Raw genomic sequence first — 20,505 nt, forward strand, 5'->3', positions numbered from 1 at the left:
GTTACTGTGTGCTCAATGAGGTAAAAATTACCAAGTGTATAGCATGTCTTTTTTTTTTAGCTAGACTCAGAAAGGGGAATTTTACTGATGTCCTCGTCAATTCCTTGCTAAGCGGAGAGCCCTCATAACCTATTTACATGCTTAACACCAAATGAGAAAAGGATATATGTGCATTTTGAAACAAGGAACTTACTAGAATAATGTCCTTTGATTTGTGAAGCATAGTTCCCAATCTGGACATTGATGTCGTTGATGTGGACAATAAAATGGAAAGCATATTTATTCAAGCAAATTCAAGTTTACATGAAAGGTAGTAACGGGTATCGTGCATGAGGTGAAGTTTGCGTATTCTTTCCGGAATACGTTGCAGTGATATAGCTCACATACTGCTTTCACATTTTGTATTTATGGAATTTTATTGTCCTTTAGGTGAAATGCAAGGGAGTTTAACAGTTTACTTCTATGCATCAACCGAGCTACTAAAGACCATCATGCAGCCTGCAATGGGGGAAGTTTGCCCATGCAGCGAATTCCAACAGTCACGGGTGGTTCTTTTACTTGCACGCCAATTTGTACGTCGCGTTCCCGGTCCTAGAACACTGACGAGGGGGGACCGAGCTGGAAAATCCCCAGAAACATCCTCGACCAACATCAGTATCGAACCCGATACCTCTTGGTTAGTGAATATAGCGCCACACACAATGAGCTACCGTGGCCCCCTTGTCGTTTAGAACCATTGGTACTAATTTCACTCTAGCCATTGCATTATGAACAATAAATCGACGTCCTACATGTATTCATGTACAAAACGGAGAATGCATGTAACGCATCATTTGATAGTTGCAATTCAAAGAAGTCTGGATGGAAACACCTCCCACACAGACACCCAAAGCGCATCATGGTATAAATTATTAATACATGTACACCAACTTTATTTCAGTCTCATGTTGAGTATACAAGCAATTTAATTCAATTTTATTTCGCGGTATTCTCAAGATAAAATGAAAATACCATCGAGAAGTCAATTGGGGGATATTTTACTATATAACTGTATGAAAAATACATGTAACTGTAAAAGACAATCTCAATGAACATTAGAATGAAATATTAATGTCTGGCATATGAAGCAGTACCATTTTCATATTGAATTTTTCAGAACTTCAAAGCAAACATTCAGTAATCATTTAAAATGAAATGAAACGAGGTTTAACGTCCCACTGTTCCTCTCCGACTGGGTTAATAAAAACGTGTTTACGGCCAGGGGATCTTTTACGTGCACGCCAGTGTGTAAACAGGACCTCGGTTTTTGTCACATCCGAACGAGTATACTTTGTCCCTTGCCAGGCCCTGGCAAGAGGGAACCACGTGGAAAATCTCGGCCAAATCAGGGATCGGACATGTGACCTCCAGGTTAGCGAGCAAACGTCTTAATCACTGAGCCACCGTGATCCCCTACTCATTTAAAACACCCTTTCATGAGTTATAACAGTACTAAACACTACGTGATCTACCAGAAACTGTAGCTATAGGATTAACAAGTGTCTTACGCGAGGTGGGGTATTCTTAGTCTTTCTCGGCCCCACGGGATATAAACTCTCAGGAATTATTTAAGGGTACTTTTGTTGTATGTTTACGAAATTGTATTTAAGCAATTAGGAAACTGGCATGGATTGCGACCAATTGCTTTCACAATGACAGGTCCGACTCAGTATTATATTCAATCTGGACTATAATCAGTCTAGACTATAATGGGTGTAGACTATCATACACAATCTACATGTAGATAGACATAAGGAATGGTAGACTATCATATTGAATCTAGACTTTAATGAGTGGCAGACTGTCATCTTAAATCTAGCCTTAGTGAGTGCTAGACTATCATATTCATTCTAGACTTTAATGAGTGTTAGACTACTATATTCAGTCTAGACTTTAATCAGTGTAGACTATCATAATCAGTCTAGATAATCAGTGTAGACTATAATATTCAGCCTAGACTGTAATGAGTGGTAGACTATCATATTCAATCCAGACTTTAATGAGTGGTATATTATCTTAGTCAATCTTAACTTTAATGACCGGTAAACTATCATATTCAATCTAGACATTAATGACCTTTGACTGCCATATTCAATCTAGACGAAATGAGTGGTAGACTGCCATATTCATTCTGGACTTTAATGAGCGGTAGACTATCATATTTAATATACACGTATATGCGTGGCAGACTGTCATATTTAATCTATACTTTAATGAGTTGCAGACTATATATTACCATATTCAGTCTAGACTTTAATTAGTAATAGACTATCATATTCAACTAAGACATTAATTGGCACGATATCATATTCAATCGTAAGAATCAACAACCATCTGCCGAGTTCACAGACTCACAAATCAAGGATTGAAATTCCGCCAGAAACCACCGAGTAGGTTTTATTGCATAAGTTATATCGATATTCTTTCTAATTTAATAAAGTATATACAAATAAGTTAATATTCTGTCTGACGACTCATTCCATTAACAACTTAATGTTTCTTGTTTTATTGTCAGAATCATAATCATTGCCATTAAAATGTAATCTAAGAAAGTTCTACTTGACATGGAGTATCAAACAAAGAAATATATTCAATTATTTATTTGAGACTCTATTCCCTAAATAACGCTCGGATAAAACTGAATCATCTCTAAAGGTCCCGCGTTTCTCTCAAAGAATGCCGGCAAAAAATGTTTCGATACAAGTTAGTTATTATGTATATTCAATCATAACGACATAAATATATTAATATGTATTCTATTGGGAATGGTTTTCTTTTAAAATACTGCTCCAAAGGAGTGCAATTCGCATCTTTTCACATATACAGGCAATCTAAAATTCTGGAAAACCATTGAACTAAAAACATCAAAGCTTTATATATATTTTTTTGATTGACATTTATTGAATCACAGCGACTTGATTAAATTTAAACTTTCTGTCTATCGATCTTGGTTGAATTAGAGTACGTCCTTGTCTATATAACACACGGGGAAAAGTTTTGTTTATGCACCCAAGTGCTTCAAGAATGTGTAAAGGAACTAGAACTCTGATAAACGCATTACAGTTAACCCAGACCTTGTTTAATATATATATTTTAACGGAACACTTGCTTGCAAAGACTGCGTCTTATATTGAATGCGAAAGGGTTTCATGTCTGCGCAGAGAGAGAGAGAGAGAGAGAGAGAGAGGGGGGGGGGGAGAGACATGGGGTTTAAAGTCCACGCGACACAAACTAGGTCATTTCGGGACTAACATATGGTTTAATTTTATTTCAATAATTCGCTGGCGCGTAGGGATCTTTAGCAGTGGGAGGAAACCGGAGGACCCGGAGAAAACCCACGAGGTTGGACAGGCGATCCTACTCCTTGTCACGTACAACGTACAAATTGGTGTGCACGTAAAAGATCCATTGACAGTTGGAATTCGATATAAGAGTTGGCCGTAGTGCTGCTATCCGGTCAAAAATTTCCCACACTGTATGGGAGTATGTCCGTCTTCATTATCCAAATCGGAGCAGAACAGTGGGATGTTAAACCCCATTTCATTTCATTTCACACTTAGTCAATTACGATGGTACACTCGTTTATATTTCGCCACAACTGAAATTTTATTCTATTTCCGTAGGAAGACACAATACAATACATGTACTAATTCAAATTAAACACAGCGTCAATATAATCCATAAACTATATATATATACTTTTAAGAGAAGATACTACTACGAATTATCGTCATGCTTCACATATGATGCTCTATTGATTCCAGGAAAGCGATTCCACGGGCGCCATTCGGTCTCACCTTGTGTCTATCTATAGTTTTCTATAATCCAGGTAGCTTAGTTTAATTATTCTTAGTCAAAGAGAATCAGAGTCTGGCTTTTTCACCTTTAATAATAATCAATAAGAGTAGAGTTGCGGTCTATGTTGAGTTAATCCTAGTTATTAATAATAAAGCATGTTTACTCTTTTATATTGCTTACTGTATTATTCTATATATTATACATACACTAGATGTATCCCTGACAAATAACATGGACGAATGCTATGTCCAGTAGCATGAATAGCTGTCACTAACGACAATCCAATATAGCATACGGTTCTGACTTTCCCTAGTTCATAAGATGTTGTTCGAGCGAATGACTTCGCCTGCATGTTGCAAGTGAGTGAAATAGAGATAAATGGGGTTTAACGTCCAATCAACACAAACTATGTTATTTCGGGACTAATATAGTGCTGGGAAACCAGATGACTCGGAGAAACACCGAGAGGTTAGGAAGGCAACCTTACTCCTTGTCACTGTTAGTGTGTGATCGAAACTACGCCAAGTAACTTAATGACAGGACTTATGATCTAAAGCGCACGCCTGCATGTTGCAAGTGAGTGCAAGAGAGAAATATGGTTTAACGTCCACTCAACACAAACTATTTTATTTCGAGACTAACATAGTGGGAGGAAATTCGGACACGACCCCACCTCACCCCCTAATAGATATAGTAATATGGAAAGTTCGCAAATTGCGTGTTTATAGGCAATGTTTTGGAGTGACTGGAAAAATTACACTGGCTTTCACGGTACGCAAGTAGGAACACGACACAGATGTTAGGTGTTAACTAAAATTGATTCCAGTAAAATATAAAATGGGAATATAAAGTAAACGAAAAAAAACGAATTAAAAACAACTTCCTGTTTTAATCAAATTGAGAAAATTAAAAACGAATTTAAAAAACATCCGATTTTAATCAAATTGATTCCAGTAAAATATAAAATAGGAATAGCCCAAAAGAAAACGAAAAACGAATTAAAAAATATCTGGATTTAATCAGATTAAGTGTAAAAGTATTTGAACTTTATCAGGGGAACGTACCAATCAAGCAGTAGTGTCAGGGGATTTGAAAAGAGTACCCTGCTCGCGCTCGATACCCACCACCTCCACTATGAGACTCATGTCAGTTGACAGTCCAATCTATCTGAGAAGTACCAATCAATCACAAGTCACGTGGTTCTCAATGGTTATTAACAGCACTGTTGTGTGCTTGAACAGATTCTGGATCATACCATACCAAAGCATAACAATTAGTGTTATCTATGTCAGTTTTCCACAAAAGTGAAAAATGCCTTGTGTACGACACCTATCACGATATATTTTGACCAACAGAGAGAGATAAGTCCCAGAGAAAACCCACGTGGTTAGGCAGGGTATCGAGCTTGGGGTCGAAACCACGTCACTTGAGTCAATGACAGATCGTATGATTTAAAGCGTTGGAGTTACACCACACGACATCCCTATCCCCGTGACCATCATTAGAATCACCACCCAAGTTGATGAACTAGCGAAGTGCCACATTAAGTGCTAGCTACCTAAAGACCCTAAACTAATAAGAAGTGTTATCATAGTGATCCAGTTATTTTCATTGTATCATTTGTCTATTATTATTATTATTTTGTAAAAGTATAGGATCCTTACCTGTTAATTAAATACAATATTCCAGCAACTGCCGCTAACACAACAGACAAACAAACCAATACTATCACAATTTTACAGTTCGTTGTACAAGTTTCAACTATAATCTTTTCCTCAGGGGGGTGGGGAACTATATTAAATCCGCCATGATCTATACCACATTTTTCTGCCATAAATAACTTGACACTGTCCCCGACCTGCGACGACATGCACGTAGTGTTCACTTTAAATAATAAGTCACTATTCCAAGGAGGGGGACACGGGAATCCCTCCCAAAACGCCTTAAAGATGGGGTCGAGATGCTCCGCCATTATGAAGTGAAGGAAGGTGAAGTAGCCGTCAGTAACCATTAAATCTTCATTTATAGATCACAACCTGGAAAAAGTAAAAAAAAATATCAGTATTAATTACGGGTGATAATTAAAGGTGTGATTCAATAATAATTCACAGTTTGGAAAAATATCCATAGCAACGAAAAATACATAATGCGTAAGGAATGCCAATAGTGGAGAGGACAGCGCAGGAGCTTCAGGAGTACCACATGACAAGCTCCAGATAGGAATCGCGTCCATGACGTTTCCTCCGATCACCGACAATGGTAGTGATTATTTATGTTAATAAATACATCCTGGAGGGTTGTGGGGGCACATATAAGTGGACTGTCGCGAAGAGCTACAGGTATATGATCCAGGTGCGTTCAAGAAAAGAACCTACATTATGATGTATGCTCCAATCACCAAATTTCCAACTACAGTGCTGGCGATCTGCTGTAACTACATGAACTGTCCAAGAGATACAATACACCACCATGATGTGTATCAGACAATCTGCTTGAGGTATATTCTCAAATCGCCATGCTAAGTATATAGTACACACTAAATAAACAATTAATGATCAAAATAAGTTCAATTTTAAAAAACAAAGAAATAAACTACATAGACTGCTCAAGAGTTTCAAATGCATATCACAATAGTGTGTATTCTGGAATCACAATACTAAGTAGAACACACAAATTAAACAAATTTGGTTGAACTGCAATTGTGATCAAAGTAAGCTCATTTTTAAAAAACAAAGAAGCAAATTCTACATTTACCCTACTTCAGCAAAGCAGTTCCAGGAACTAGCCCGCTGTCTTATCCGTTCGGAATTATATCTGACATGTGATTAATCGTGTAAAGGCAATTAATATATTGGTTGAAACATTTCAATAAAAACACACATTGACACGACATATTTTATATTCCAGTTAAAATCGAATAGAAACAAATGTAAATTGTATAATGTAATTGAATGAAGCGTGTCAATCAATGACTATTGTGCATAGCTTTACTTGAATAGAATTGTTCTTCTAAATCAATACACATTTATGCTAAACATACGGGATACACAATGGATAAAAACAACAAGTTATAAATATATTATGTACATACATTAAACACTACGCAATTCTATGAAAAGCAATGTTCTGTGCTTTATATTTTAATTGAATTATTAGCAATGTTGAATTTATAAATTAAGTTGTAAACAGGCAATTACATGCATAGAAACCCTTATGATCGCTGATTAATCTGTGCACACACACACACACACACACACACACAGGGAGAGAGAGAGAGAGAGAGTTTAACGTTCTATCAACACAAAATAGGCCATTTCGGGACTAACATATGGTATATCTTTACTTCAATAATTCAAATTTCCCGATTGTGGTCTTTAGCAGTGTGAAGTATCCGGAGAAAACCCACGTGGTTAGGCAATCAAACATACTTCTTTGTTACGTACGAATCAGGGATCGAAACAGCAATGTAGACAACTCTGTGACCCCCCCCCCCCCCCGCCCCACACCACCACCACCAACAACAAAAACAACATTAAACATGGCACAAAACCATACAGTACTTTAAATGTAAAGTTAGTAAATGGACTTGTGAATATTTAGAATAACATCCCCTGAGAAAATTGCACTCCCGATTCCTGGCAATATTTTAGAACAAAAAGGTTTATATTGTCTTATGTATTAACAGTTATTTTCATGCCAGTGACCGGTCTGTCTATAGAAAGCTTAATGCATCTGCATCATATAGTCAAAATTATATAAATACCCTAGTGCCCGAATGTCGCCGACGCTTGCTACAGAACAATCTAAACAGACGCTTTATCTGTCGGTATATCAGTTTTGCTAATCCCTGCCATTTTAAACACGATTTCATTAAACACAAATTGCTATTAATTGAAGAACTTTTCTATTATATGATGTATCGGTTCTTGACTATACAATCAATATAAAAGATAACTTCTATTCACCGTGCCATCGCTTATTATTCTCGCTGTATTAATGTTTGTCTACGATCTATAGTGGTTTTAATATACTTAACCAATGTTACAGCTCTCAACAAACAGAACCCTTGACTTATAAGTCATCGGTGCACAATTTGCGAATTTTTCCTGTATGTTATATCTTTTGAGGATTCTTTTTAGAAAGCCGCAAAAAATATAACGCATACCTTCAACAATAATCGTCCAGTTAAAATGGGTTTCTTGTCATTCATTATAAGGTATCACGTTTCTTAAGATTATTCATCATATAATAACCTAATGGCAAAATGAATTTTTCCTGTATGTTATATCTTTTGAGGATTCTTTTTAGAAAGCCGCAAAAAATATAACGCATACCTTCAACAATAATCGTACAGTTAAATGGGTTTCTTGTCATTCATTATAAGGTATCACGTTTCTTAAGATTATTCATCATATAATAACCTAATGGCAAAATGAACGGATGTAACAATATGTGAGAGAAAGAGAGAGAAATGGGGTTTAAGGTCCACTCGACACAAACTAGGTCATTTCGGGACTAACGTATGGTTTAATTTTATTTCAATAATTCGCGAGAAAACCCACGAGAATGGACAGTCGACCCTACTCCTTCTTACGTACAACTGGGGAATCGAAACCACGCCAGTTGACTCAATGACAGACTTTATGATAGAGCGCGCACACGCTAACCATTCAGCCCCCCCCCCCTCCGTAACAATATGTAGGATTGCATTAAATAAGATCAGAACCCAAATGCAGAATACAATGTGACCATTGGAGCTTAGAGTTATGGTGTATATTACTATTTTGATAAATAGCAAGAAAGCTAAGAATTTTTGACGATTTCAGAAAAGAGAAGACACCAAATATAACGAAGACGGAAGATTCGCAAATGTCTTAAAAGCTTACAATGTTGACTATCGATATGAAAATCAGAAAGCAATAATCCGGAGAACCAATCTTTGATTACCATAGACAATGAGCACCAAGGGAAGAGGACAGGGTTTGCTCAGAACACAAATTAACAGAGACATACCTTTTGTAATCTTGAATTGATACATCCTATATGTTTTAGCCAGGTGAAAAAAACATATACAAAATATCCAACTAAACATTATCAATAACAAACATCATTCCTACGAGGCAGTGATTGAAATAGTTCCACTCGATCATCAGTAGAGTAAATAAATACTATACGCGCAACCAGTCGTAGATCAAATCCCAGTTCACAATGCCACACTTGTGATTCACACGATACGGAAGTCTAGTCTGCACAGATTGAGCTAGTATTCAATGACGCTTCAGGTTGAAGCCGATTGTCACTTGTCATAACATTGACATGATGACTGTGATAGTGACAGTATGTAACATGTGACATTAACTATAATTGATAATACTATCGCTATATAATCAGTGTTAAGTTACATCACAGTGTGCCCATAGCCCAGTCTTATCTGTACTCCTCGACTATATCAAGGGATTGGGAATTCGAAACCATATTTATGGCGGTTTGATGATTAGAAAGATACATGCGACTTTCTAGATAATACACGAGTATTGTTATTCTGATGCAGCTTGAATATCCGTGCATGTCGGTTTTGTTTATGCTATAGTGTATTGCTACATGTAATATCACAATGGATAATATAAGGTTTCATACACTTTGAAGGGTTTCAGATTCTGTCCCAGGTTGACTAAGAATGTGGTTTGGACATGGGGATCCAGTTAACCCACATCTATTGTGTTCATTGTTTTCATATAAAACCTATTCGCATCAGCAATGAATTGATTTATTATCTTGCTTCATTGAAACCTTCAACCAGAGGGGTTTCCAATAAAAAAACAAAAAAACTTTTCTATATTATTATATAATCAATCTTTGATTTAGTGTTGCATTTCTTATAGTTATTTAAGTTTTTTTTTTATACCTAGGTCATTTTATATTTCTTTATAGTATTTTATGTATGCCTACCTTTTTAAATACAGAAATTTAAAAGCCAGGGTAATTTGTGTTTTCTTTAAAAAAAACACAATAAATGGGGTAGCGGGCCAAATCAGATATAAAGCGCGACACGAACACTACATGTATATGTTACCATGATGGGAGAATGTCATGTGATGATGAGTTTGGTTTAGACATTCAGACGTTATTTCAAATATAATTTACTTCCTCTTGACTATATATTATAATACAGTCATTGTCTCGTCAAAACTGCGCAGGGTAATTTTACATGTCTGTTTATAATATAGCGAATGATAAATGTATCCGGACACCAGCGTGCCTACTCACACTTAGGGTTTCAACTGCTAAAAAGACACTGCTAATGGTTACAGGTTTTTTATTCACCCACGACTAAACATATCTTTGACAGTCCCTGAGGTGTTACTTCTGGCAAGTATTGGTCGAGGTGCGTCGGAAACATATTAGTGACGGCACAAATTTAATGACAGTGACGTAATTGACAGATAACACACCGGTCCTATAATTATCACCTACAACACCTTTGAGTCAGATTTTTATCACCAAATTATCACCACCGCTAATTGTGTAGGTAATTAATCTTTGTTGACATGTAATTACTTACTAATAGCGATATACCTGTACTTGTCCATTTTTGTGGCGCTTTGTCTTCAATATTCTCAGTATATTAAAAAGCGCATATTGGACATACGAGCTATTGAACATATTCCAAACACAAGTTTGCTTATAACTGATTTCGGCAAAGGGAAAGGGGAGGGGGTGTTTAACGCGTGCACTTTAGGTCATAAGGTTTGTCATTGAGTCATGTAGATTGTTTTCTATTCCAAGCTAGGTCGTGAAAAGGAGTAAGGTCGATGGCCCAACCATCGATACTCCCACTGCTAAAATTGCACATGTTATAAAAACGATGAACCAGAGAAAAAATGATTCAGCCTCTACTCAGTTCCTTTACATAAAACTAAAGTTATAATAATAGTCTTAAAGGGGAACCTGACAATTTGCCTGTCAAAGTACATCAGCGGACAATATTCTCAACTGATCAATTACTCGCTGGTTGATTTCGTTACAATCTGAGAGTAAAGCTTCCAGATTCAGGTTTTAACACAATAAAAATAAACTAGCCTTGGTGATAGTATTCGATACTCTACCGCGATAGTATCACTATACCAATAAAAATCAATAAGGCCACACCAATTTGAATTTCTGTTTTCCGGGAAATAAAATGGGGTTTAACGTCATCACGTCTGCATCGACTGGGCTAATGAAGACGGGCAAACGCCATGTTATGTGTTATGAGGGATAGTTTGCCCGGACAGCGGCGCTAGAACCTACTCTTATACCGAACTCACTCCAACTATTAAGGGTTCTTTTATGTGCATGCCAATGTGTACACGGAACCACGGCTTTTTGTTCCTTCCGAACGACTATACGATGTCCGTTGTCAGGCCCCCCTGTCCTACATCACTGACAAGCGGGAACACGTGTTAAAAATCGATTTATTTCTTCAAGAAGAAACACTAATTTAGAAACAAAATATTACCTTTTTTTCACTATTTAATAGATTTTAGTTCCAATTTTTTTAAGTTTTGAAATTTTAAACAAAAAATCTTTCACGTAATTCAAGTGGCTATTTATGTATCAAAACCACAAGGTCTGTACCTCGTGGGTGTTCTCCGGGCCCACCGGTTGCCTACCACTGCTAAAGACCCATATGCGCAAGCGAATTATTGAAATAAATATGAACCATATGTTAGTCCCGAAATGACGTAGTTTGTGTCGAATGGACGTTAAACCTCATTTCTCTCTCTCTCTCTCTCTCTCATATATATCATATGAAAACCCCGAAAAACTGAGAAATAGATTGGTTTGGCCTAACGCACTTTCGTTACTAGAAATATACCGCTGGAGAATACTTTTCATCAATATGTAGAAAATGTGTACCCGGTACTAAAAGTAAGGGAAATGGTACTTAGGACAATTTGATGTCTCATGAGACGATAATAAAGAAAGTTAAGTAACTGGATCCCCATGTAATATTGTTTTATAGATATAGTAAGGGATATCTGTTTCATTTATTTTAGTACGGCCATATTGCCTTATAAGATACGTTTGATGTAAATAACAAATGACTCTTATTACGTAGATACAGCTGACAATAGCCACGAATAAAATATATCAGAGGTTCAATCTCCTACTTTCCGTACCGTCTCGGCTAATAAAGACGGGTTGTGTGCTATAAGGGAAATACTGCCCTGGCAGCGGTGCTACGACCAACTCTTCTTTCGAATTTTAACCGTAAAATGGTTTTGTACGTGGACGCCACCGTGTACACGGGATCGTGATTTTTCGTCCCACCCGAACGACTAGACACTAATCTTTGCCAGGCTCTCCATCCTGTGCCATTGCTAGAGAAGAATATTGTATATTAATCACGTTCTACTGATCACCTTAAACTTAATTTATAAGATATCTAAATTCCTTCATACCTCTGTACCCCTTTTGTACATTCAGTTTTTGTAAATGAAGCAATTTAACCTGGAAAGGTCAGAATGGCGATTTTAAATTGTATATATACAATACACATACATGTACATGTATGTACAACAAAAGTGTTTAGCTACGCAAACTTGCCAGTTAAAAGAATAGTTGTATGGGGTATAAACATAACCCTGCCCAGTGCATTAACCTCTGCAAATATTACCCGTTCTCATTCACATGTACATACATATACAAGATTTCAGTTGATACCCTTTGGCAATATTAGATAAATGTAAATTAATGGTTAATTAATCATACACGTGCTTTAATGTCAAATATTTACGTAATATTATCACCTACCTTATTAAATTAATTAATTAGTAAAGAACTTTAAATTGCTGATTACACGACGATAAAGGTTGAAAATACGCATACAACTTGGTTATAATGAAATGGGCTTTAACGTCCTAATTTTCTTCATCAATCGGGATAATGAGACGGGCATACAATACAGTGTGCTAGAAGGGAAATATTGCCTGGCCAGCATTAAAATCCCAACTATCATGGATATATTGACGCGCACGCATCCTCGGTTTTCGTTCCATCCGAAAGACTAAACGCCGTTCCTTGTCAGGCCCTGTGCCCTGCGCAACCGACAAGGGGAACTATTGCGACCAATACCGGGATTAGTCTCTATAGACAAACCCCGAACCTCCTGGTCACTGAGTCACCACAGCTTATTCGACTTGGTTATACATTCAGTTAAACATATTCAGCATAATACCAACATGTTGCTAACATAATACCAATAACAATAACACAAGTAGACCAAATATTCAATAATTCAATAATCACTGAATTATCATTGATTAATTATAAAATTATACAATCATTTGATCGATTCTAAAATAAGCAAACTTATTATAATACCGGACTAAATTATTGTTGGTTCGATTAATGCAATTTGTACATGGGAATTCTGCTTGGAAAGTTTCTATACGACGGTGCACTGATTGGCCCCATGACAACATAATAGAAAGTAATAATGGTATTGGATAACAATAGGTTAACAAGAATCCAAACAAAATAAAAGATAACATGACTAGAAAGAAGTAGGGAATAATGAGTATTGTTCTATATTGAACTAGAAAGTAATTTTATAGACCATGGTAAATCCATCTATCAATCTGTATGCTATATTGTCATTAAGGTACTAGTCTACATTGTAATAATGTATAAATACGATAACTCTGGGCGAATCTCAGGAATTTGCTGAAAGGGATATCGGTTAACAGACCCCCTTTCATGGATTTTGTATACATCGGGCTTTGGCGATTTACAGCTAAAAATGTCCAACTCTTTCTGAAATAAACATTGGCATTTGATACTTTAGGCTCTGGTTATTTATAGCTAAAATGCCCAACTCTTTCTGAACTCAACCTTGGTATTGTATACTTCAGGCTCTGGTCCTTTATAACTAAAATGCCCAACTTTTTTTATGAATTCAACATTGGTATTGTATACTCCAGGCTAGGGCGATTTATAGCTTAAAATGTCTAACTCTTTCTGAATTCAACATTGGTGTTGTATACTTCAGACTCGGGCGATTTATAGCTAAATATGTACAACTCTTCCTGAATTCAGCATTTTGGGGATTCTTACATTGATAATAGATACATGGTACCTCGGGATTCGTGTTACCAGAACGATTATTTCCTTTATAAGGTCTAAATATTACTCATTTAAAGAACCCTGAAAGCTGTGTATCGGTCAACTAGCTACAATGCACTAGCCACATATCACCCTTTAGCTTAAATGCATGATCAATTCGACCACCTCTGATCCACTCTTTTGTAGGTCATAGAGGCACAGTATAATTATCTTACAAAATACCTTAAAAGCAAGAAAATTAATCAATGAATTGAACGTAAAGCACCGGGGCTTATTCACTAGTTCTGGTGCTAATGCAACCGGAATCAGTATTTAAGACCTCTACATTAAGAATTAACAAGTTTCCGCCCACTGTACCATGAATGAGGGTTTTACTACGATTCTGTCTAGTAGTATTTCCTTACTTAAGCCAACTGATCATAGTTTAGCTGATTTGGCTTTATTGATGTTGGGTTATATACAAAGGCTAGCAATATATAGAGAAGGCTCTAGTTGTTATTTATAACGATCTCGAGCCAGATCAATACGATCTAATCAAATCTCTATACATCGCACATACTTCTACCATAATATATAAACCATTGACTACAATATCATATACGATGCCATAATACTACAAATCACGATATTTTATTATGTAGACTTGAGTCTTTTGGGACTTGTAAGATTGACATTTCAGTCTTGTTTACATACAATCTCAGTGCTTCACAATACAGAATCATACAATCAACCTAGAAACAATTAGCGTTATAGGTTGTGCTATGAGGATTTAACAAGCTGTTTCACAAAGGTCCGACAGCGAGTAAATTAGAAGTGGGGTCGGATGTTCTAGAAAGATTTAACCTGTCCCGTTCCGCGCACCACACATACATGTATCGTTAGCTTATGTATCGTTATGTTTTCGATCTGAAGTTCGGGCGTCGCGGCTACACTATAGAACATAGCATCGAATCAATGGCCACCGTAAAAGATTTTATGCACAAGGGACACGGTTTGCTTACTCTTCCTAGAAAACTCCAAACCATTATCCTATCTGAAAGCAATGGTTAATAGCACACTGAAGTAGAATAAAGAAATAATAAAAGAGGAACAGTTTGCTTACTTTCCCTAGAAAACTCGGTGCCATTTATCATTTAGTTCGAACTAAAATCAATGTATAAATATTTATCACATGAAAGTATAATATCCATGGCTAACTCGTCCACGTCAACTCGCCTCACAAGGGACGAACAGGATATATTAAATATGTACTTACTTGATTAAATCGAGTTAGGTTTATTCCTGCTTGGGGTTTATTTTACAAGATATCTCTAAGTATCCTTTATGAATTTAACTTCTTCATAACTCAAGACGTATATGCACAAAGTTATTTTCAAAATCATAAAAGCGAACGAAACTGTTTCATCTAAAAACAAATAGCGAAACACTGTTGAATAAATCCTCTAAAATACGTCCACAATAACAAACCAAAGACATCGACTTGCAAATCAATCCAAGTATCTCTATCCGTTCATTAACAAACGACTTATGGTTCACCTCCCAGAGTATACTATCATATACCACTTACTACCGGTTACGCTGACCAATAACATATGACGAACGATCGGTCAGTCTTATCTAGTGACCAAAGTGGTCAATAAATACATGGCTACATGTCCGAACACAGCGGTCAAGTGGACGATAACATGATAAAGGAGTTCGCACGATATGTGTTAAAGTAGATAGACAAGCGTTGGGGAGAAGGATTATAACGCTAATCCCTATTCCTAATCCGGATTAACGCTCGTATATCATTAGATCAGCTAGATGATAAATGGATTTAAAAGAGGCGTGTTTAAACATAGTGGATTCTAAAGTTGGGGATTCCCCGTGTTTTTTAATAGTTTGGAATCTGATATCACGATACAATCTAGTATAAAATAGACTCTAGTTTTAAAGAATAAGAATTTTAGCCCAAGTTATTGTTCTTTTATCATCTATTCATGAATAATTAAAGACTAGTTTGCACAAAGAACGCACATCATACAATGTACAAAGAAATTGCCACGCTGATTAAAGGGCACAGTAAGTGTGAATCATTTGAATGGTGAACAAAAACACAGACGTTTGAGATAACCGTATGCTTAAAGGTTACTCCGACTTGAGGACTTTCGATGAATAAGTAAAGGGACATTCCCAGATTTCACCGGATACCCGTTTATTAACCTTGGCTTAACAGTATTCAGATCAAATGCCAAAATATGAAAAAATAAACAAAATGTGTGAAGAAATGACTTGACAATAGCGACGCTTTGGACGCTATTACTTAATCATACAAGTTTATAGACATAGCTATCTAGACATTTCAGGATTGCGTGGAATTTTGGAAATTATCACAAAAAGATATGAAAACCGGAAAACCGAAAGTTTGTAATACTGCGAGGAGGCGCCACAGAGCTTCCGATACATGTAAGTATTTTAGGAGTATTCATTAAAATTGATCTAGGACGACTCCTTTTAGTAAAACATAATATATATCCACATTTAGACGACACACTGGACAGTTCTTAATTAAAATATAAACAATTAGAGAGCTGAATAAATTCAAGGTATTTACACACAACACAACTTGAGATAAGGTGTTACAGTTGAACACCTCGTGTTAATTGAGTAATTGTTAATCAAGAAATCCAAATTACAAGGCTGCACCGATTGGAAAAACATTAACACCAAAGGTATAATAAGCAAACAAACAAAGCATCGAAACTAGTAATTGAGACAGCTACGTTAAACGCGCCACCGTATATTGGAGATCTATTCCATACAATTGATAATTGGATAAGAAAAAGAAAGACACCCTAAGACCAATCCATAACATACCAAACCAGAGTGACAATTAGGCTGCACCAACCGCAAACACATTAACACTAAAGGTATAATAAACAAACAAACAAAACATTCCGAACTAGCAACTGAGACGGAGACAGCTATATGTTAAATGTACAACCGTACATTGGAGATCTATTTCTGACAAAATGATAAGTGGTTGAGTTTAAAAAAGAAGGACACCCTTAAGACCCATTCATAACATTCCAAACAACAGTGTCAAACCGGCTACTGTCGATTATCTAAATAGTCGAAAAGCCTGTAATAATTAAAGAAAATATTACACATTTGGTGCAGACAGAACGACCCAATGTGTTATACATCCTTTAAGTTAAAAACTGCAAAGCGGATAAAACAATAAAATGGCATTTATGTCGATGACTGATTGTTAGCTTGCCATATTTTTTACGACTGGATAAACATACAATTTTACGACTGGATAAATATATAACAGAAGAATGAAAAGTGAAACTGACACCAATACTTTATAATAACAGATATATGTCGATATATAGAAATATTGTTCTATGAGATTTAGTTATTTTGAGATGATTTAAAAGCTATGATAGATAATAATGTTTTTTACATCTATATAAAAATGACGAATGTGATAATAATACATAATTTACATGCTAAAGTTTAACCAAATAAAACATATACCATTTTTTTTCCAATTTTTTTTTCACAGTCTCTCTTTGTTATGGATAAATAATTTCGAATATTTGTTAAGATTTTTACTGATATAAGTTTAACCAGATAAAAATACAACATATACCATTTTTTCACAGCCACTCTTTGTTATGGATAAATAAATTTGAATATTTCTTAAGTTTTTACTGATATAATTCATGATTGAAATATAGTTTAAAGCCCAGTTCTCAATTCACAATTTCCAACCTCGTGGGTTTTCTCCGGGCCCCCCGGTTTCCTCCCACTGCTAAAGACCCCTATGCGCAAGCGAATTATTGCAATAAAATTAAAAACCATATGACCTAGTTTGTGTCGAGTGGACGTTAAACCCCATTTCTCTGTCTCTCTCTCTCTCTCTCTCTCTCTCTCTCTCTCTCAATTCACAATCAATTGTAATAACTGTACAAAACCCACACATATAAAAATTGCTATGGGATTGCTTTAACAATAACTTTGTGGCTTCCCTGAATGCCTGCCGAGCCCAAGATTGCAATTTCATTTGTACTACTGTATTAATTCAATGGACATATTGTCATAAAGCCAAAGTTAGCGAGTTTCTATTATCACGAATAAAGTAACTATGAATAAAGCTAACACCTATAGGTTCACTAAGTTTATAGTTATTAAAGGTACGTGTTTATCCTGACTATATTAATCCAATATACGGAATACCACAAATAACAAAATATAAAATATTTAATACTTATCTTATAAATATAGTTTCAGCTGTCATAGATCAACAGTGAAAGATTTTAAAATCAAACAACAAATCCCAGACCGTCATCTTAGACGAATATGATATTAAATAAAAAGTTCATTTTCGTGGAATTTGTGAACAGTACCGTCCATATACTAAGAGGTATCGGGATCACACTCCAGGAAAAAAAATGAATTGATGAATGAAATGGGGTTTAACGTCCTACTTTTTTGCACCCACCGGGCCAATAAAGAAATGCATACGCCATACAGTGTGCTACGAGAGAAATTTTGTCCTGGACAGCAACTGAATTCCAACTGCCAAGGGTTCTTTTACGTGCACGCCAATGTCTACCTGGGACCTCGGTTTCCCGAACAACTGCAAGACGCTCTGTCCTGCTCTAAGAAAATAAACACCCAAGAAAAACTTAACCACCAACAAGAGTATACACTCCTTTTCCCGATCTCACTTAAGATAATTAATTTACTGAGATTACAGACAAGATTTCACAACTATAGATGAGCATGATTTTTTACAACCCCTATTGTAATAACAACCCCTTTTGTAATAAATGTAATAAAATTCTAAATTAACCCCTATTGTAACATCAACCCTTATTGTAATAAATGTAAAAATTGTTATAAAATTGTACTTAACTCCTATTGCAATATCAACCACTATTGGCTTTGTATATTTGTATATGTGTCCACGCTGTAGCGCTATCATGTTTAAAATACATTAGCATATAGAGAACATCGTAAATAATTCACGTGTCGTTGAAATAAACATTAAAACAAATGGAATTAATACTATAAAAAAGACATAAAACATTATATCTGAATGTCGATATCCTAAGGTTATTTAATGCAAATTATAAAATATATTAAACTTTCTAGGAATCTTTTATTTTATTTTATTCAAAAAACAAAAGAATGAAAATTGACAAGACTAACTTCTAACCCACTCTACTTGGTTGTACACTGATCACCATGATTATTTTTGACTTAACACTATTCGTTAATATATACTTTCTATTTACTGTGCTGAAGTTCGTGAATGGTTTCGGGGATCTTTAACGTACTTTGAAAACTTCGAAATATAAATAATTGAACTAATAACAAACATATAACCTACCATACTTGGCTGTGCTTCGATAGTCATGATGGACGTCAAAACATAACTTATTCAATCTGACATGCTTTATACTTCCCCTGTCATTATCAACCAATCACGGGATTTAATGAACGTATGCATGCGTATAACATCTTAACATGTACAAAAACCCATTATATACCCAGGTAGACTTAGCTAGTTATATGTAATTAGGCATAGTATATCATATATACCTATCAATACATACTAATATCAATAACGCCTCAATCTATATACCTAGATGATCAGCCACGTGTTAAAATATAAATATTTACCTGTACAGGTATGTGTAAATAAACTACAGGTATGTTAATATCAATTACCCGTCACACAAATCTCATTAACAACTATATACAGGTAAATATATATTACAGGTAAGATACATACATCAACCTGTAACTTACACAAACACCCACTGTTCATTACGCAACTCGATGACTGATTTATGTGAAAATCAGACCTTCAGAGGTTGTTATTCTTAATATGAAATATTAGTTTGTTTAAATAAGGAAACAGGTAATCTGGCATATAAATTTTCATTGATACGGTAAATCCATGTTTCTTCTATAGTTTCTAGAAATCATAAGCCACGATGTTTTTGAGCAATGTGATTCTAATATATATGGCACAAATATACGATATATTAATATTCACGACAGCGAAATGACATTACAATTTGAAACTCATTCCCTTTATAACATACCCTATCTATATTCATGTAATTAGATATTACTTTCTTACCTGTTGTAATAGCCAGGTAAATTCCTTATTATATCTTAATTACAGGTTTCATATCTATATACTGTCTGAGGTAACACAAATATCCCAATCAGTATTAGACATCAACAGACGTTACCACATTAATTGCACCTCAAATTTATACCCCCGTTATGGTGAACATCAAATAAAAGAACATTAACTTCCATGTATAGCATCAGATAATATTATTTGATTTGGATCACGATAATATCATTGCTACAGTTATATCTTTATCCTAGCAAAGCATTAGCCGCATTTGCATTAACGACATGAAAAGCGCCGACAATTTGCATCTTCAAGATCTTCACAGGTAGGCTAATGCATTAAGTACACCCATTAGTACTCCTCAACAAAGTTAAGATTAGTCTAAAGTTCGGCTTGAAAAAAGCTTAATTAAA

General features: G+C 35.5%; 1 protein-coding gene across 9 annotated transcripts in view; it reads right to left on the bottom strand.

Moving 5' to 3' along the window:
- The window catches only part of LOC126821979 (uncharacterized), a 98,928-nt gene that overhangs the window by 11,779 nt on the left and 66,644 nt on the right, over nucleotides 1–20,505 (bottom strand). For 3 of the 9 annotated variants that reach the window (XM_050550670.2, XM_050550671.2, XM_050550674.1), the window contains one exon: nucleotides 5,502–5,873. In XM_050550670.2, coding sequence (XP_050406627.1) covers nucleotides 5,502–5,848 — 347 coding nt within the window. In that variant the 5' untranslated portion in view covers nucleotides 5,849–5,873. Of the gene's footprint in view, nucleotides 1–5,501; nucleotides 5,874–6,212; nucleotides 6,235–8,850; nucleotides 9,141–15,199; nucleotides 15,378–19,235; nucleotides 19,424–20,089; nucleotide 20,505 lie in introns of those variants that run through there. The other 6 variants (XM_050550667.2, XM_050550672.1, XM_050550673.1 and 3 more) reach the window with 6 other exon arrangements.

The sequence above is a fragment of the Patella vulgata genome, chromosome 5 (assembly GCF_932274485.2).
Source record: "Patella vulgata chromosome 5, xgPatVulg1.2, whole genome shotgun sequence".
Classification (NCBI taxonomy): Eukaryota; Metazoa; Mollusca; class Gastropoda; family Patellidae; genus Patella; species Patella vulgata.